This window comes from Dermacentor silvarum, chromosome 8, assembly GCF_013339745.2.
Source record: "Dermacentor silvarum isolate Dsil-2018 chromosome 8, BIME_Dsil_1.4, whole genome shotgun sequence".
Classification (NCBI taxonomy): domain Eukaryota; kingdom Metazoa; phylum Arthropoda; class Arachnida; order Ixodida; family Ixodidae; genus Dermacentor; species Dermacentor silvarum.
In genome coordinates, this window is record NC_051161.1 from 3,097,280 (window position 1) to 3,118,439 (window position 21,160).

The following is a 21,160-nucleotide window of genomic DNA, read 5'->3' on the forward strand; positions in this document are numbered from 1 at the left end:
TGAGTCCTAGCCCGTCAGATGCTCGGATTTCAACACAGTCATTGGTCGAACGCGCGGCCGTTCGCCCCGCGCGGAGTTAGGAATCGCTGAAGGAAACGAAAGCAAATAACATGGTTGAGGTCATCCCCATCGAAGACCTGCCCGTACGCGAAAGACGCACAAGAGGCCTCAACACACCCAAGAGACCATTGCAAGATTCCATCACGAGAGACTGCAAGAGACACGCAAGAAACCAGATGCGCAAGCAGCCATAGGTTACGAACCAGATGACCCTTGTTCCACCTTTGGATAAGGACGAAACAGCAGCAGCCGGAATTTCGTCGCGCTCAGCGTATTCGAGCACATCGGCGAGACTTGATCAGTCAGCGGCAACACTGAGAAGACTTGTAGAAACGATGGAACCCAGCCTTAATACGCAAACACCAGGAGATAAGTAGACGGACACACGCTGGGACTAGAACAAGTTTAACAGGCTCTTCTACTGTACCAACAGGCCCAGCAACAGACTCTTCTACTGAGAAGACTTACGCGATAGCCGAGAAGAGCAGCTGTTTATTGTACAGCATCTCCTGCCGTATGTGCACATCTGAGACGGGATAATCGTCGGCAATACCTGCGACCAGCGCGCAACATTCAGTGCCGCCCGCCAGAGAAGCTGGTTGCGCGCTGGACGATTCACCAACGAAGACCTCACTCCCTGGACAAGTTGCTTCCTTATTAATTTGCGGGATTGCAAGCTCGCCGAAAACTTGCATCGTGTCCGAGTGTGAAGATGAAGTGGACTTGGCATAGGGCGTTCGCAAGGCGGGCGCTGGAAGAGGACGAGGCAGAGTAAAGCAGGCGATCACAGGGACGGCCTCTTGTCTGCTTTACTCCATTACAAATACAAACAAATAGAAGAACGAAGGACACTGGACCGCAAATGCAGAGGAAACGATCCATATAACCGTCGTTTGAACAATGGCGAGCTTAGAGTAGCTTTAAACGTGGGCAAAAGGTCTGTGCCGAGAGCAGACCGGATCATGGATGACATGATCAACAACATGCACCCGGACACACAAATTACATTGCTCGCACTTTTTAACGTTTGGGCAGCCGGACACCTTCCAGCGACAGGGAAAGAAGCTATCGTTGTCCCAGTTTTGAAACAAGGTAAACACTCATTCTTGGTAACAAGCTATGCTCCCATAGCGCTCACAAGCTGCCTATGTAAGCTTTTCGAGCAAAGGCCGTATTTTTCATTTCCTAGAGTCAAACAGAATGCTTCATCCCTACCAGTGTGGTTTTCGAGAACGCCGGTTCGCAACCGACCATCTTGTGCGCATTGCGGCTAACATTCGGGATGCATTTGCCCATGAACAATACTTTCTCAGTAATCTAGATATGGAAAATCCTATGCACACCACATGGCGCTACGGTATTATCAGCGATCTATTGGAAATGGGTATCCGTGGCAACATGCTTAGCATAATTGAAAGCTATCTCTCACACCGTACTTTTCGTGTTAGAATTGGTAATGCTCTGTCTAGGTTAATTACACAGCAAACTTTGGTAGCGCAGGCTGTTGTACCTTTAGTTGTTCTTAGCTGTGCCCTTTATATTGTTAAAATAAATTCTCTACGTTTGTGTATTCCACAAATTATATTTTATTCTGCATATGTCGATGACGTGCCGATTGGATTTAAAGCATGTAACATCGCAGTCTGCGAGCAACACGGTCAGTTTGGGCTGAACAAAGTCTGAACATAAGCAAATGAGAACGGTTTTAAGTTGAATTCCCAAAAATGATCCTGCGTCCTCTATACAACAAGCAGGGGCCTTGTCCCAGAGCCCAGTGTCCAGCTCCATGGTCAGGACTTAACTTTGAACACACAGCTCAAATTTCTAGGTGTTATACTTGACTACAAACTTATTAATTTCACATATAACGTATCTAAAAGCCAAATGTTTATAAACAATGAAGATTATTTACATTATTGCGCATGCGACACAGGCCAGTGACAAGGGTTGCTTAATGAACCTGTACATGAGCCTTCTACGGTCACGTCTCGATTAGGGTTCCGCGGTGTATCGTTATGCCGCTCCGAGTGCATTGAAAATTGTGGATCCAGTTCACCATTTAGGGATTCGCCTGGCCACAGGTGCCCTCACAACAAGTCCTATGCAAAGTTTATGCGTAGAATCCAATGAGTTGTCCCTCCACCTGCAATATATATATATATATATTTCCTCAAAGTGCACACTAATACTGAACACTGATGCTATAAACCGTTAACGATTTGACGTCTGCCACATTATTTCAAAATCGATCTTCAATGAGTGAACTTTTCTGACTAAATGTGAGGAAGGTAAGCGAAGAATATCCCACTGCAGGTACAACTACTACTGACGGCTCCAACAAGGCTGTTAACACTATGGCTGTGGCAGCTGATATAATGCGACAAGTCATTTGTCGAAGTAACAAAACATATTCCAGAGATGCACATCCGTATGCATTTTCTGGAACTCCAGCCTGAGTACTCCTGTCCAGAATTTTATACCGACGCATCAAAGTCACACAATGGTGCATCCTACGCGCCAATCGGATCATCCTTCCAAAATGAAATGTTCTGCTATCAGAGATGAGCATCCTTACGGCAGGGGGTTACTCTCGGCTGCAAATCGCATAAAGACATTAAAGCTACAAAAAGCTGTTACATTTACAGTCTCTCTAAGCGTGCCTCAACGGAAACGAATGCATGCAGTAGTCAATGACCTCTACTCATATCTCTGTGTACTATGTACGCATCTAACCAATATATCGTAATATGTTGGGTGCCAGGGCACAGAGGCATAGTGGGTAAAATACTTGCAGACAAACTTGCTACATCCATAACAACGGGAGCCTGTAACTCTAACATGGCTCTTCCTTCCACAGATTTGAAGCCTTTATTGCGTAAAAGGCTGAGAAACATTTGGCAGTCAATCTGGGACACTAAAACCTTGAATAAACTTCATTTAATTAAGCCGCACCTACGAAATTGGCCTTCGGCAAGAGAAGCGTGACAAACTGATGTCGTCTTATGTCGAGTGAGAATAGGACCCGCATACGGTCCTCATTCTTACCTGCTGACTGGTGGTGAACCTCCCCTCTGTGGTAGATGTGAGAGGCTGACCACCTCCGCGTCTAGGTGGAGCGTCGGGAAGGAGATGCTGAACGAAAAAAGCCCTTTCCTCTAGCACATCAGTACCACCGGTATTGTTTCTAGAAGCAGAACCATTTTATGAGCATAAATCTTTTTTACAAGATATTCATTTATTGCGCGTTATAAGCCCACCAGATTCGTAGCAAATCCTCTCACGAGAGGCTGCTGCTGCAACAGTAGCGACATGCCTCCAGACCCTTGTGATTAAGGGCCCTGGTGAGGCAGTAGCGCTACTTGTAGCAACGTCTTTTAGTATATAACCTCTTCGTAATACATCGTCATGCCACATGTCATGTGTGGTTGTCTAGTTTTCATATGTATATAAGACCGAGACCGACCAAGCTGTCAAGCGCTTTTTATTCCAAAAAGGAAACGCCCCAGCTCATGCACGAAGAGGAACAGGGAAGGTGATGATGAATATGTACAAATGAAAACGACAAAGTACGTTAATAGTGCTTACACTAACTTCCCCCCGTCATGGAAGCGGCCAGCCTGGCCGCAGATTAGAGATTATCTAAACGGGGAGTGAAGGGCTTCATCCGTGAGACGTGAACAATTTCGGCATTCCGGCGGCGCCGGTCAGTGACGGAGTGTACTGGGCGCACGAGATAGTTCACTGCAGATGTTTGCTGCACAACGGTGTATGGGCCAATGTAGCATTGAAGGAACTTCTCACAGGGGCCTGGAGTTCGGACTGGAGTCCAAAGAAGGACTTGGTCTCCAGGGTGAAAACGCAGGTCACGGCGTTTGTTGTCGCAGTGACGTTTGCGCTCAGCTTCCGTGCTTTGCCGGGCGATTTGACGGCAATGTGCAACTCGGGCAGCAAAATCTTCTGGAAGGGACGTGTTAGGTGAAGAAGGTGCTGAAAAGAATTCTCTGCCGAATGTGGTGGAAGGAGATCGTCCATATACAAGGAAGAAAGGGCTGTAGCTGGTAGTCCGTTGAATAGCAGTATTATACGCGAATGTCCCAAAAGGAAGAATCTTATCCCAGTCGGTGTGGTCAGGACGGATGTACATGGAAATCATGTCAGACAGCGTACGGTGGAAGCGCTCAGTAAGGCCATTGGTTTGCAGATGATAGGTAGAAGTAGATTTGTGCATGGTATCAGCGGCCCGAGGAACTTCCTCGAGAACTTGGAAAATAAACGCCTTGCCACGGTCACTCAGAAGAACGCGAGGAGCCCCGTGGCGCAAGGCGATGGAGCGCAAGAAAAAGTCAGCGACCTCAGACACGGTACCGGATTGCAGAGGGGCAGTCTCGGCATATCTTGTTAAATGGTTGACCGAAGTGACAATCCAACGGTGATCGGAGGGTGTCAAAGGCAAGGGACCATATAAATCAATGCCAACAAATTCAAAAGGTGTGTCCGGGCAAGGGAGAGGTTGTAGTAAACCGGCAGAAGGGGATGTCGAGCGTTTTCGGTGCTGACATGACGATGCGTCGTCGTGAAGTGCCTCTTATACTCGCAAGCGAAGGCAGCGAGATAGAACTGGGACCCACCGGTGACCTGTTGGGTGGTAAACGTATACTGTGTAGCACGCCACCTTGAAGGCGGAATTGTCGAAGTTGGCGTCGCAAGAGGCTGTTAGGTGGTTCGGCGAACCCACTAAGGCGATCCATGAGAGTTCGACAGTAGGAGTCGTCCCGCTGAAGCAAGACAAAATCAGAGCGTGATGAAAGCGTAACTTGGTCCAGGGGCGTTATCGAGAGCTGGTGTGAGGCAGGCGTATACCATCGAAACGACGTGGTGGGGAAGACGACGGCGCGTTACCAGGAGAGAGCGAGAGTAGGCAGCGAGACAATTAATGCGTCTGCATCATGATGACTTTTTCCAGACTTGTACTTTATTGTAAAGTCATATTCCTGCAAGCGGAATATCCAACGTCCTAAGCGTCCTAACATGTTTTTCATTGATGACAGCCAACACAGAGCATGATGGTCGGTGACGATGGTGAAGTGGCGGCCGTAAAGGTATGGGCGAAATTTCTGAATCAACCAGACGATAGCCAGGCACTCTTGCTCTGTAATGGTGTAGTTCCGCTCAGCTGGAGAAAGTGTTCGGCTGGCATATGCGATGACTTGCTCTTTAGAGGCTGCATTACGTTGCAGAAGTACTGCGCCAATACCTTGTGCGCTTGCGTCAGTATGGAGTATGGTGGGGGCTCGATCATCGAAGTGGCGAAGCACTGGTCCGGAAGTAACATGTTGCTTAAGAGCTTGAAAAGGTGATTCGCATTCGTTAGTCCATGTGAAAGAGGCACCGGTAACCAGTAGTTTGTGTAGAGGAGCTGCAAAGGCAGCAAAGTTGCGTATAAATCGACGGAAATATGACGCCAAGCCGAGGAAACTGCGTAGATCTTTCTGCTGCTGGGGGCGAGGAAAGTGGAGAACACCACTAATCTTTTCGGGGTGTGGCTCGATGCCATCTTTTGAGACGACGTGGCCCAATATCTTTATTGTCTTGCTTGCAAATTTGCAATTTTTTTGTATTGATCTGGATACCAGCATTTGCAAGGCACTTGAGAACTTCGTCTAATCGATGAAGATGTTCACTGAAGTTAGACGAAAAGATGACAATATCGTCCAGATAACAGAGGCAGGTCTTCCATTTTAGTCCACGAAGTGCGTTATCTATCATGCGCTCAAATGTGGCGGGAGCATTACAAAGGCCAAAAGGCATCACGTTAAATTCATAAAGTCCGTCTGGTGTAGCGAATGCGGTCTTTGTCGGTTTCGTTCATCGGGGATTTGCCAATATCCTGATCAAAGATCAAGGCTGGAGAAATACTCCGCCCTTTGTAGTGTGTCCAAAGCGTCGTCAATTCGAGGTATTGGATATACGTCCTTGCGTGTGATCTTATTGAGCGCTCGACAATCGACGCGAACGCGAACGGAGCCATCTGTCACAGCTGTCCCCGATTCGTCGTCGGCGCGAAGTCGATCGACGGGGTAGACAAGCTGGTTGGTCGTTCCGTACGCAAGCGAGCACAGTGAGAAGAGTCAGAGTCGGGAGTAAACAAAAAAAAAAACAAGATATTTATCGGCTGATAAATATACACAAGTCAATAAAATAAAATAATAAAAAAAAAACACAAGACACACTAACACACCTGAACTTAATATATCACAATGATGAAGACAATACGAACAATTAACAGTAGATATCAAAATGAAACAGTGCGCGGATCAAATATACAAGAAGAACACTTAACAGTAACTGACTAAAGCAAAGTTCCAATGAAAGCAAAAAGAAACCAACGATGTCATACGCGTGGCCGGGCAGCAGCAGCAAGTCCATAAACCATGAAGTCGACGCACAAAGCTTTCCCGAAGAATGCTGGTGGCCGATCTTGTCGAGGTGGATGCGAATTGCTGGGCTGGGTTTCCCGGGAGTCTAGATTGGACGTCTTCTCTCAAGCAGGTTGAGCTAACTTGAGGCGAACTACCGTGAGCTTCGTTGCAGACGCTGGTTTGACGTCTCGTACGTCAACAAGTTCCTCGGAGTTCCGACGTGGCCAGGCGGCCCAGGCGATACTGGACGGCACTAGCCCCCCAACGGCTTCTCAGCAGCGCATAGGTTCAGCTTCTAGACTAATCAGCAGGGCCCAAAACATGCGCCTAAATAGCCTCTCCTTTCCCTAGTACCCTAGGTAGGGAAACTGCCGCTACGTAGCATTCTCCGAATTCAGCTCTCTTAGCTCCCAACAATCTTGGCTGCACTCGCACTATGGACGAAGAACCGCAGATCAGCCTCTCTCCCACTGTCAAGGGCCAAGGTTGATCCCGGCACTACCACGTGGCCGTACGCGCACACTTCGGGGCCCGTAATTCGGCGTGTCGATGTCGAATGCATTGTACGCTGCACAGTCAGGAGCCCACGTGTTTGCCGCTCGTAATTCGGCGTGTCGATGTCGAATGCATTGTACGCTGCACAGTCAGGAGCCCACGTGTTTGCCGCTCGTAATTCGGCGTGTCGATGTCGAATGCATTGTACGCTGCACAGTCAGGAGCCCACGTGTTTGCCGCTCGTAATTCGGCGTGTCGTTAATCAGCGTCCAAACCATTCGAAAATATGCCGCTCCGTGACACTATCTTTTTTCTTTACCAGAACCACGGGAGAAGCCCAGGAGCTAGATGAAGGTCATATTATCTTCCGCGCCAGCATGTCAGCAACCTGTTGTTGAATGACCTTCCGTTCGGACGGCGTTACACGATTGTGCACGATACACGATACAAGATGCGTCGTCGTATTATAGTAGAACCATCGGTTTCGATGCGGTGTGTAGCCACAGAAGTTTGGCTCAACACAGGGGAACAGCTATCGAAACAGGCTTTGTGCTTCGTCAAGACCGCCAGTAAGGCTTCTTACTGCGCGGCGGTTAGGTCAGAACCAAGTGGCTGGGGGAGGGAAATAATTATCCAAACCTGAGGTTCGTTCTGGCGATGAAGAAGGGCAAAGCGTGACTATATAGAGATAGGTTGAGTGTCGGCGAGGATTGCCACAGTCGTCCCTTTGAGCAGCATCACAGGAATTGACCATTTGCAGAAGTCAGAGCGCCACCTAGCGCGAAAAACAGGAAGCTTGCGCCTCGCCGCTTGGTTGGAAAACATCCGGGCTCCAGCCTTTCTTCCGTACGGCGGCATCGGGTAGCGACATTGTGTTAGCGCAGCTTCTGTCACGTTTTGTCGACGTTCTTTGGTGGTCGCACGTGACATTCGTTAATTATGATTGAAGAGGACTCCATTCCCTTGCCGTTTTTGCAAACGGGATGGACAACCGACTTCTCGGAGTGCCGGTTAACGAGCGACAATGCGTGGCGTTATCTGCACGCCAACACTTCGTCCGTTCGTCAGGCACACCGCGGATGGGCTTTGAAAGAAGAAGGGTATGTTAAGAACTTAAAACTTAACGTAAATACCGCAGACCCTGCACTTGGCATCATACGAGCTACGTGCACGCCATCCATGAAGTCGGGCATCTACGTGGTTACCGCATGGTTCAAGAAAGCCGTTGGCGTCATTGCCGGGGCGCACTGTGAATGTGTGGCCGGGTGAGTACTTTCTGCCTGTCGCATTTCTCGAACTTTAGCTGTTGCAGGAAACGGTAGGTGTGCTACATGTGCTAGCTTGCCAATGTCTTATTCGTCTCGTGCTGTTTCGTCAAACTGCTGTGTTATACAGGTGTCGCACGGCGCACTTTTGATCGCGATCAAGCCCGATCCGGGTCGAATTTTTTGGTCGTGTGACAGCAGTATTAATCGTATCCCAAATTTCGCATGCGCTATAGTACGCGGCAGGTTATTCAGGGTGTTTTTGCGAGCGCTAAGGCCTCAATGTATACGCCAGCTTATTTTGTACTTTACATTAGCTTTAAATGTGGGCAGCGCGTTCGTCCGCCGGACAGTGCGCTCGCGCTTACTCGCGAATACCAATAATATCAAGGCAGATATTCGGCCGAGTTGGTTCGAAGTCATGGTGGAAGATAGCGCTACTTAACAGACAAGTACAGAAGAAATGACGAGCGCAGACTCACAAAATTTATTGGAAATGAATAATCAGATATACATATATGTTACCCGCCGTGGTTGTTCAGTGGCTATGGTGTTGGGCTGCTTAGCACAAGGTCGTGGGATCGAATCCCGGCCACGGCGGCCGCATTTCGTTTGGGGCGAAATGCGAGAACACCCGTGTACTTAGATTTAGGTACACGTTAAAGAACCCCAGGTGGTCCAAATTTACGGAGTCCCCCACTACGGCGTGCCTCATAATGAGATCGTGGTTTTGGCACGTAAAACCACACAATTTAAATTAACAGATAATACATATGTTATCAGCAGATGCCCAAAAGAACATAGACTGGCCGTACCTGTTTGCGCTGTTTTTCACATTGCACTCAATCGTACTCGCATTTGCTTAGATTGACTCAGTGCCGAGCGCTTAAAACTTGTTTCAGAAATGAGCGCGCATTGACGACTGCGAAAAAAAAACTTATTTTTAAAAATATTTTGCAGCCTCAGCGAGACATGCCAGCACGTTGCTGGCCTTCTGCTCAGCGTTGCGGATCTGGCAGAGGACAAGGGAATGGAAGTCGCCTGCACGGACCTACCATGCAAGTGGATTGTTCCCGCAGAAGGTGTGGCACAGATGTACCACTTACATATGACACCTCCTTAAAGGCACTCCTTTATGGTAGCATTTTGGCATCTCGAACATGCAGTTTTTAAGCTGTGCTCCATAATCACATGTACAGGATATTTACAAAAAACAGTTCGTATGTGTGAGTTGTGTTTAAGCAAAGTCAAGAACAATACATACTTTCATTGCGTACACAATAACTTTATTCAAATACTCAGTGTACATACAGTTTTATAGGTTGGCCCCACCAAAACTAATTGCAATCTAGCACTGATAACTGTCACGGGAAGTAAGCATGGAAAGTGTGCTCTAAATGTTCGAAACAAGCACATCAAGGCATGGTGGTGAATATAGCGCTGATAGAGTGCCGACAAAAACTGTTACTACACTCACACATGGAGCAGAACGCAAGTTGTGTAGCCATCGATTTTGTTCGGCCTTCTCTTTATGCAGAATCACCAGGCACACAACAGCACTTTATATCAGTACAGTCATGCTGCAATATTTCAGTTCCTATTCCTGCCTTTTCACAAGGTTAAAATGTCACTGCTGAATGCCATACATGACCTTTTTTCCTTCAGTTTATGTTGTGCTGGCCACAGTATACATCTAACCTCCTCTTGTATGCATTTTTTGGAGATGATAAGCGACCTTATTGGAATTGGCATTGTTTCTCATAATGGATGTCTCACTGGTGATGACACATTTCATGATTAGGATTGTGGAGGTAATACGATCGTCGCTCAGTAAGATTGAAGGTGTAACAGCCGCTACTTCCTGCCCAGAGAAGTCAGAGGAAAGTAGTTGAAAAGTGAGTGAAGCATCCTAAGAATGCCAACTGCAGCAATATACTGACTGCTCTGCTAGGTTCATCTTATCTGCAACAGAATATGTCACGTGGGCCTTCCTATTTTCTGTGTATTAGGCTAGAAAAAGTTCAATTATGTGGCACAACTAAGCCATATTTTACTGTATTGCAGCCAAGAAGCCCGCTCCAAGGCTGCCTTTGGTGGAAATCTCTTTCCGCAAATATAAAGTCAACAATCCACTGCGTCCAAAAAAAAAAGGCGACGATACAACCCATGCAGCCACCTGTCGCCCCCTACCGAAAATCAAGTGGAGCATTTCAGGGAGAGCCTCACGGAATGCTACCCCAGCCTCCAAGCGCTACGCTACATGGGGCAACAACCGGCACAACATGTACCTGAGCCATCTGCACAATTAATTGGAGACGAAGAAGACCTGTGGAGCGACAGAGTGCAAGAGATTATCAGTGCACACATGTCATCTTTGAAGCCCATAGAGAAGGACGACCGTGACAAAATATGTGCAACCACAACAGGGCAAGCCGACAACAAAAACTGGCATGCTGCCAGAGTTGGCCGGCTTACAGCCTCCCTTTTTAAGCGGGTGTGCCGTTGCATCAAGCCAGAAAGTTTGCTGAAGACCCTGCTCTATCCAAGTGATAGGGCAGTGTCTGCCGAAGCAATGGTGTACGGAAGAGAACATGAAAAGGATGCCGTTGAGGCATATGCACTCCTCCTAAGGAGTCTGGACAGGCAGGTCACAGTGCATGAAACAGGCCTGCATATACACAGTGACCATCCGCTGCTGGCTGCATCACCAGATCGAGTTGTGAGGACGGATGGAGAGGAGGGTATTCTCGAAGTGAAGTGCCCGTTTTCCAAACGGGGACAAACTATGGATGAAGCCTGCGAAGACAGCAAATTTTGCTGTAGGCTAGAAGATGGTGAGGCTGTCTTGAAAACAGACCATGAATATTATTTCCAAATTCAAGGGCAGATGGCCATCACAGGTCACAATTGGTGTGACTTTGTTGTCTGGTTTGGGCCAAACAAGGTCCACCTTCAGCGCATACCCTACAATAGAGTGTTCTGGGATACTGAAATGCTCCCCAGCCTACTTCACTTTATGAGGTATGCTCTGATACCAGAGATTCTCACAAGGCGCGTGAAGCGGCTGAACAGGCTTTATTTAAAGGGGCAATATGTCTCTTACAGAAAGCTGTTGAACGGTTTTTTTGTGTGCGAACACCACGATGGCCTGGTGATGAAAATTAAAAGAATAGCAAGCAAAGTCAACTGATGGGTAAACTTTGTGTTTTGACAATGTTAATAAACAACTATACATTGTATTTCGTGTTGATGTCAATGAAACAACAAAGAAAAGAAGTGATTGTTGCCTGGTGGCTAGAGCAGTGGGCTCCTGAGCTCAACAGCAGAGGTTACGTGTGGGCCACACATTTTATTAAAGCGAGACGGGAACCAACAGCATCCTGCAATGTACCAAGAATGAAATAAGACAACCTTTTCGAGTGCTAGTGCAATCTAATGGCAGTACTATGCCAGCATAAAATGCAATTGACATTTGTTTTACACCTGTAATAGTGATGGAGAATGATGCCACAAAAGTGGATAAAACCATTTGCAGTGAAGAAAGATGCATAGGACAATTTATTTTACCCTCAAGAAACCCGGTTGGGGTATTACATAAGTGGGAAATATGATCAAAGAAGAGCACTTAGTCACTAATCTAAACAATAAGAATGCATAGAAAGAATAAGTGTCGCTTTAATCAAGCACTTGGAAGCTGTCACTCGTCCTTTATCAATGGTGGTTTGTAGTTGCAGAGGAAACAACAAACCCTAAACACTTGCTCAGCAATATCCATCATGCTGATAGGAAATGCTCTACTTAATATCTGGAATGTTTTGACGCGTCCTATCGCGCGTTCCACATGGACTCTCGCACATGCGATGCGACGCGTTCGCTCCACAGCTTCAGGTCTCATCTGGGGCTCGTGTTGCTCACGGAATGGTGGTCGGAAAACTGCGATTCCTGGTGGCAAATAAGGAAACGTAAACCCCTTGTCTACCATTATTGCGTCTCCGTCATTCAGAAGATCCAAAAGCCCACTGCACTGTAGCATAGTCTTGTCAGACACAGAACCTCCCCATAGACGAGACACATAAGCAATATAGCCATCAGGTGTACACCCCAAAAGCACCTTGTAAGTATTGTAGTGCTTATAAGTTGAAAATGTTTGCCTCTGTGCACTAAGTGAAGAGGGCCGCTGTATGCGAACTTCTGTAGCATCTAGCACCAACCTAGTATTTCGAAACCTCGAAAAGATCCTGGCAGGTACGGTGCTAACATCTCCCTTGTTGGTATTTGCACCCTCGCTTCCAGTTCAAGCTCAAGGAAATTAACCCAGGTGGCAAAAATGCGGCTGACATGGCTTGCGGACATTAAAAAGTTTCGAGCAACCTCTTCCCCAGGCATGCCAGTTTTTAGCCGCACAAGTACCATGAAAAACTCTGCTTCAAGTTCCCGTTCCCTTGGTCTGCCAGGGACATTACTATTAGTTTTCCTTTCTGCACCCCAGTACGACATTTTACTGGCTCTGGGCTCAAAGTACTCGAAGAGACTTCGAAAGACCCCATAATTAGGCAGGCCAGTATAAAAAGCACACTTCTTAGCCGAGAGTTTTATGACATTTAAAGTCAGGATTCTAGAATTCGCTTCATCAAGCTTCATTTCAAGCCTAATATTCTTTCTTTCTAAAGAAGCAATTTTTTGGTGGAGCCATGCTCTTTCTCTCTGTGCATCACTGCTCGTTGAAGCACTTGGGTAGCTGGTGCTTGCCTGGGAACCTATGATAATGGCATAGAAAGAGATAATAAAACTACTTAAGTCATGTAAGCAACCAATAGACAAAAGCCAGCTTTGCTAGAAAATTTGCACAGGGTGACAACAGCCACATTACAATAACTTATAATCAGTTGAGCAGCACGATGAAGTACGCTTACTAATCCAGAGGCTAAATCCATTGTTTACTTTGAACACAACACTTGACATGCAATTTTCTGATGGTATTATTAAATTTCTTGGCACAAGCTTTCAAGGCAGATATAAGCTACAGAGAAGGATGTGAAACACCTAGAAAGTTGATCAAATCAATGCAGTGAATGTTAAAATTAGTAAAACTTCACAGCTGCAAAAGTTTTACTTTAAAGAAAGGCACGATGATAGTGAAGGTATAGCCTTATGATTAAATTACTGCAGTTGCTTACCAATCACTGATGTTTGCAATGTCACAGGAGCGGTGCCTTGCCCAGTAAGATTCATTTGCATGTCACCTGAGAAGAAATAGCACAGTTTAGGTCACTGATATCATTGTGCTGATAGTAAATTTTCGTATAAGACACTAAAAACTAAGAATGTCAGCACTGACTTGGAATTTGTATCATTACATACTTAAAACTTGACTGCTGCTCGTGCACCATGTATTGGGTCCACGTTAAAGAACACCAGGTGGTCAAAATCGGTGTCCCATACTATGGCATGCCTCATAATCATATGGTTTTGGCACGTAAAACCCCGGAATTTTTTTAACACGACTGCTCAACAAAGAACTTCTATTGGTTGCGGCTGATTACTTCGTTGTATACTCAAAATAAAACAGCGCATCACCACATTGCACTGTTTCCATGCACTGTTTCCATACCATGTTTCCTTGGTATTTCCCAATTTTCTCATAGATTCTGCAAGTGCTTGCTGAATGGTGCAAGGGTAAATAACTTTTACAGCACCATTATATTTTCCTATCAGTTGCAAGTTTGAAGAAAAATATCACACTCAACTCCAACCGTGAATACAACCTCCAAGACCAATCAGTTGTGAAGAAATTCACATGTGCATCGAGCTGACAACCTTATATTTAAAAGGCACCCCGTCAGCCTCGCCATATATGCTTTGGAATGAATTCCCTGATTTACAACAGCCACGCTCAATACTTGCCATCTCTTACTTTTCCACAAATTAAAAAATACTTTGTTTTACAGATTTTCATAAGAGTAAGCACCCAATAAGTACCATAGCAAGCATGATTTGCTACAGCCAGTGGCCTTATTCTCACCATTTCCTAGTGGTTCCTGCTCAGGCATATCCTCTGTGGGTGCAGCTGTGCTTCCAGAGGGGTCAATGGGCAGCTCAGCTTCTATAAATGAATATGGAAGTCTCAATAAAATTAAGGAACAGAAACTGCTGTATTCATGTACAGCTAACGATACCAGTGATCACTTTTTTTTGTTAACTATTTCTATCTGCCCGGAGTAACACACTTTGAGAACATACATGAACTTGCATCCAAGTTAACATTCAGTACCGTTAAGTTAGCCATGACATGGTAAATATTGTGCATTAATGATACACAGCACTACAACGTTATCCCTCAAAATGTGACACAGTACATACGAAAGTATCATCTCTACATGTCTACATACAGTGAATATAGACTTATCAGTGCACTCCAGCTTGCTGTTCCATAGAAACTTTCTATTTTTATGTATTAAGAATAGTCAATGAAGCATGCTTACCCTGAATGACTGCAGCAGGCTGTCCGTTCCCTGGTAGAGCCGTGGGGTCCACTTGGCTGTTTAGGGAGGCTATAGTAGCAGCCCCTACAGATGTCAAGCACATATATATCAATGCAAAGCGTATTATCTTCTAAGAGAATGTTGAAATAAAATTTGTTATGTTACATGAATCAATAAATATGTCATAGAAAAAGCCGAGCAATAATGTGACTATTTCAGAGGAAGGATAACGTAAATGCCTGGCTTGCGTACAAATCTGCGCGTGCACCTGAGGTAGTGTTGCGCGTGCACTCCTGAACACGCAACACTCGCTTGCAGTCTGGTGTGGCGGAACCAGATCACGGCAAACTAAAAACTCCAGAGCACCAACCTGCGGCCAGCTCGACCGGTCGTTGAAAAACACATCTCTACGTAGCACAACTTTACTGCAGCGGCGAATAATGCGCACGTAACCTGCTCGATGACCTATTTGCCAAGTGGCGTTCGGCATCATTTCATCCTGTTAGTACACCTTACTTTCGAAACACACAGAAGCATGCACACACACTACAACGATGCGAGGCTTGGCCAAAGCAAATCGGGTAACTTACGTTTGCTCTCCCGCCTTTGTGAGGCACGGTTGTGCCGCCGAACATCGGCGTCGCTGCCAGCTTTTCTGTACGTAAATAAAGTAGGCACGTAGTCTGGGTGCGTAGCGAACTTCGACGGCCGGCCTGCATTTATAGACGCAATCAGTACGTAAAAGTTAAACAATAAAGGCTTGATCACACTTACCTGTGACAAAATGCGCGCCACAGATCCTGGAATGCACTGTTGGCTGCCACGCCGTGCCGTCCGGGTTCAACCGCTTCACCGCTGCCGTCCACAAACTTCTCCTTCCCGCATTAACCTTCGCAGATGGAAATCTGAAGAAATTAGTATTTCCCCTTCCATAATAATAGCTCGTGCAGCCGAAAGCGACGCAGTTGGCCGGCATGTCACGCTCGCGGACTTGCGGGGCACGTAGCACTACCGAAGGCTGCCCGAACTGCGCTGTTTGCTTTCCAACCACGGAGATGGCGCTCACAACGCCCCGCCCCGGCCGGTTTTGGCGCATGCGCAGTCGTACTTCTGCAATTGGTCAATTGGGGGTCGTGTTGCAAGCAGACAGAACGGCGCGGCCACGTCAAAACCGGACGAGACAAGCGGCAATGAGGATTCCGCGAGAAGTACAGCGGGAAGAAGGGGCGACTATAGAGCGTCTCCTTCGGCGATCTGGCTGGATGTTACGGCTACAACGTCTTCGTGACCAGGACGCAGGACGTGGTCGACAGCGATGTAGGTGAAAGTTCACGCATGAAGGTGAAGAGTCCGTAAAAGGTTCAAGCGCTGTATCCGTGGCAAAATTTGATGCAGGCAATTTCTGGCAAAATTTGATGCAGTAGCGCTGCTCCAGCCGCTCCGTCATTTTCCTCGCAATAAAAAAAAAAAAACCGACGAGAGCACTGCGCACTACCTCACTCAAACGCTGCGTCCCAGCGACTGACGCTATCGGCAGGCGCAAAAAAAAAAAAACAAATAAATAAATAAATAAATTCGCGCATGCGCACGAAGGTTCAAGGTCGGCTGATGCAAGCGCGCTTGTTTCATATCCATCAAGTGTTCGCACACAAAAAAATTATAATAATAAGGTCGGATACTTTTCTAACAGACCTCGCATATCTTTTTTTTAACATATAGAGACAGTTTAGATTGTTACATGATTACCTGATGTTAATTATTGTATATTGTAGCTGTTTGCCTACTTGTATTATGTGTGCGTGTTGAACTGTATCTCGGCGCAAGAGGCTCTGTCAGGCTGTATATCCTTTTGCTTTTGCTTAGATTTCTGTTGATGTACAGAAAGAAATCAATAAATCAATCAATCAGATTATGTGCACAATAAATCGCAATGTCCAGGTACCTAAAAACTAATTCATAAATTACCTTTTTCATTTACTTCATGTTGCGATTGCAGAAATGAAGCCGCGTAAATATGAAGTAGTACTAACCGACTGGAAATTTCTAGACACTCCTTTCGAGATACTCGTTTCCCAAAACTATTGTAAAATTTTTATTGTCGATCATTACAGTTAATATAGTCCCTAACTTCTGCAAGGCTTTTTGGGAGCCTATAACGTAAAGCATATTTCGTAGTACCCCTCGAAAGTGGACCTAGTCTTGGGATACGCCGAGTAGGCGTGACCTAACTGCAGCGCGGCTTTAATTTCGACATGTGCCTTATTATGAATAGTTATAAAGCACAATTACCGCCAATCCACTCCTCTGAAGGTGGTTGGTCAGCGAAGCTAGAGTGTACTAGAATAGGGGAGAGAGTCCAACGGACGCCTTGGGAAGCGCCGAGGGTGAAGCAAAAAATGTCACAGTTTCGCCCTAAGGGCGAAGCAACACAGCAATGTCATACGAAGTAAGGTGAGCGGCTTTGGTAGCAATATGAATTGTAGTAAACATGAGCTGATTAAGTAAGCAGGTGTGCTGCGGCGTAAGTAGACCGACATGAAGAGAGACTCGATGACCACGAGAAGGCTCGTGTGAAACGGTGGTGTTGAGAAGCGCTGCCCGTGGGCAGCGCGTGCGAAGGGACACACCTGTAGCGCTGCACTGCCGATCCGGGCAGCATTGCATGTGTAGCGCGCGTTGGAAAATGTGGCCCGACTATTACTAACTGTGGTGTGAGCGCGCACAAACAAACTTGAATAGATCACACTGAATGACTGCAGACAACGACTGTCAAAACGCTGGCAGCAAGCATACGCCGCAGCGGGCGAAGGAAGGTACGTGCGGTCTATCGCTTCAACGGAAACTGAGCGGCGAATGCACGGCGCATAAAGGTCAGAGCCGTGTGGAGATAAGAGACGGTGCGAGCGAGCGACGAGCGCGGTTGTTGGCAGAGTAGAAATGCGCCCCCCCCCCCCCCCCCCACCCGCTACCTCCGGCGCTGGCTTCCCACTTCCTTGCTTGCGCGTGGGTGATTGAGTGCGTTCGCTCTCCGTGATAGCGCGCGTCCCCGCACGCTTCCGCTCGGGCATACGGCGCGTGGCGAAGATCTTATCTATAGGGAACCTCACGGCGACGACGACGGCGACGGCAGAAATCCGGTTGAAGTGTCCATATAATTGCTATTGCAATAATATATTTCAGAAGGCTGACCGAGTTTTAACACCTTTCACTTAGCTAAGTCGAGATGATACGCGCTATTATTGACGTGCGTATTTACGGCACTTAGCCGTAGCATCCTTGCTGCGTCATCGGGCGAAACGTTCTGCTTATGCCTGGCACGTGCACGAATGGAAAGGTTCTGGTACGTGAAGGAGATGGTGTTTCAGCAAATTAAAAAGCGTGATAAACTATACGCAAACTTCACGAGAACTCGAGAACCTGTGGACCTGAAAGCGTTTAAAATATTTCCTAATAAGTTAACCAAGGAATTACGGAAACCACGAGATGTCCATTATTTGCAGGTATTTCCGTCATGCACTGATTGCACTAAGAAATTATGGAACAGAGTAAGTACACTTATGAACAGAACGCTAAGAAATGACCAAGTTGCAAAAATTAGTGTCAATGGCCGTTTATTAGTAATGGAAGATCTAGTAAATACTTTTAATGGCTATTTAGTGAACAGAGATGTTAGCCATAATCCGAGCCTCTCGTACCACGCTTGTATTCTACCTAAGGAAAACACGATATTTTTACGATTGGACCATCGGATGTATGCTCATTATATCCGGGGATCAATAATTATCGTAGCTGTTACGCGGACGATCTGCAGGTTCAACCAATAAAATGTGTAATGAATGATATAGCTGTTGTTCTTGCTCACATTTACAATTTATGTACACGGACAAGCATATTTCCCGACAAAATGAAGATTGCCAATGTTAATGTACTTAATAAAGAAAAGGTGATCAGTTGCATATTAAAAATCATCGCCCGATATCAATCCTCCCAATATTTTCTAAATGCAAAATGATGGATAGTTGGGCGAGTTGAAGATATTTGAATATTTCAAGATACCAAGAATACTTTCTAAATGACTTGGGAAGATTATTTCAAACCAATGTTCTTCCTTTTGTGACCAATATAAGATCATTACAAATGCCCAGTACGGTTTCCGTAAAAACAGATCTACCGAATTAGCTCACCTTATTAAAAAAAGAACACATCTTGCAAAATGTCGAACATAAGCTTTTAACAATAGGCATTTTTGTTGACATTGCACAGGCGTTCGACCACATTTATTACAGTATTCTACTATATAAAAATGTAGAATCAGGGGCCTTCCACTCGAATCCTATTTTAATCACAGTGACCAATATGCTTCTGTTGGCGCAGTTATATCATAAACTAATGAAATACTTTCTAGTGCTCCACAGGGCAGCATTCTAGGCCCACTGCACTTTAATTTATACATTAATGATATTATTTCGACCTATATAGGTATCACACTCATGCGACAGCAGAAGCACGTACGGCCACACTCACGAGCAAACACCCCACTGCAATAGACCGCACTTACGCGGACACGGGAATCGATCACGTGTTCACGGAAATAGTACCATCACGTGTTCACGTGTTCACGTGAACACGTGATGTGTTCACGGAAAACACGAGTGTTTTTATGCTTAATATATACAGCGCGCCGAAGGAAACGCTGGGACCCCTAGACAACTTGGTGCAGCAAGCGAGGCCGCTAGCTGGACAAAACGGCCTCCTCATATTAGGCGACTTGAACGCGGCGCACGAGGCGTGGGGGTACGTCAGACATACCAAAAAGGGAACAACCTTGTACAACGTCATCCAACATCACCGATTTACGATAGTGACGGATCCGAAATATCCAACGAGAGCAGGCAACAGAACGGCCCGCGACACCTGTCCCGATCTCGCGTCCGGACTTGGGAACGTCGAGTGGGAAAACACTAACGAGACGCTAGGGAGCGACCACATCATAGTCGACATCTCGGTACACGTGGGCCAAGGAGAAAGATACGCTCAACCAAAATCACCGACTACGCAAAGTTCCGCAGCGAAAGAGAAACGCCAGAAGCGATAAGCGATCTAGAGGGCTGGGTTAGAGAACTGCAGGAAACGGCAGCCAAACACTCCAAGGAGGTTGCACTCACCACGGACAATCCGGCAGGGTGTCCGCGCCTCTTGCACATTTGGGAAGCGTGCCTCAGTCTGCTGAGAAGATGGTGCGTGCCTCAGTCTGCTGACAACCGTAACTAAAAATTCGCATCGCGAAGCTAGCGGACGAGACAGAGCTCTACGCAGAGGAACTTGCACGACGGAACTGGGACCAGTTCTGTAACTCCCTCCAAGGAACGCTGGGGACTGCGAAGACGTGGGCCATACTCAGACATCTACTATATCCGACCCAGAGCAAGAGCGAAAGCAAGCACACGATGAACCGAGTACAACACAACTTCGGAGGCACAGACGATCAGCTATTGTGTGCCCTACAATGTAGATAGATTGACCAGCCGATACTCGGTGCACAGCTAGCGGCTGACTACGCCGGAATGGAAAACAGCGAGCTCGAGCGGGACATAACGCGTTCCGAGTTGACAAGAGCGATCGCAATATTCACTCGAAACACCACCGCGGGCAAGGACGGAATCAACAACAAGTTGCTACGTAACCTGGACGATGCAACCGTGCATGTAATACTGGAACTCTTCAATGCACACTGGAGCAGAGGGACTTTAACCCCGGAATATAAGCATGCGGAGATTACGCTGATACCAAAGCCGGGAAAAAAATTGGAGGACGCTTAAGCTTCGCCTTTAAGAGTAGAACGCGATAGCGTTATCGGGACCCGTTCGCATCGCATCGTTCGCATACGGCAAGTAGGCTTTATTCACTGCAGCACAGAACTTGGGCAAGCCAGCTTACAAAGACCGAGCTTACACCAATCCCCTTAAAGTCGGCTTCACTTTTAAACAGAAATGCATTGCTGGAAAGGCGTATTTTAGAGGCAATATAAATGGTCTTATATTTACATGTGAAGGCCCTAGCACCTCTTTTATTATTTTATTAATTGTTTGCTATTGCCCCGACGCGCGAGCGTGTCCAAAGCGAAAGAGCAGGCGAAGTCCCAATTTGACCTGCCTAGGATGCGAGCGCCATCTGGATATCATTTTCGCAAGTACCCGAGTGCGCGGCTGTAGGTCTGGTAGAAAGGCTGGAAAATGGGTTTGTGTCTGAGTTTCCTCGTAGCAGAATTAAATTTTATCGTAAATTCAAATTACAATTCGACGCCGATTGGTAAACAATCCGACGGTGAATCCGACGCCGAATGGTAGAGTCGTACTTTACCATTTTTCTGACGGATTTCACTGTGCGAAATTGAATTTTTGTTCACCAAAACCTTGCACCACGTGGAGGGCCTGCGCGG

General features: G+C 46.6%; 1 protein-coding gene across 1 annotated transcript; it reads right to left on the reverse strand.

Moving 5' to 3' along the window:
- Positions 1-10,544: 10,544 nt before the first annotated feature.
- On the reverse strand, positions 10,545-15,697 carry LOC125947501 (uncharacterized). Its single transcript, XM_049672322.1, has 7 exons — positions 15,496-15,697; positions 15,312-15,434; positions 14,722-14,805; positions 14,262-14,342; positions 13,417-13,482; positions 12,866-12,996; positions 10,545-10,565 (listed from the first exon to the last, which is right to left on the reverse strand). Exons 1-7 carry the CDS (start codon positions 15,695-15,697, stop codon positions 10,545-10,547), a joined length of 708 nt encoding a protein of 235 aa, XP_049528279.1.
- Between the last annotated feature and the right edge of the window lie 5,463 nt (positions 15,698-21,160).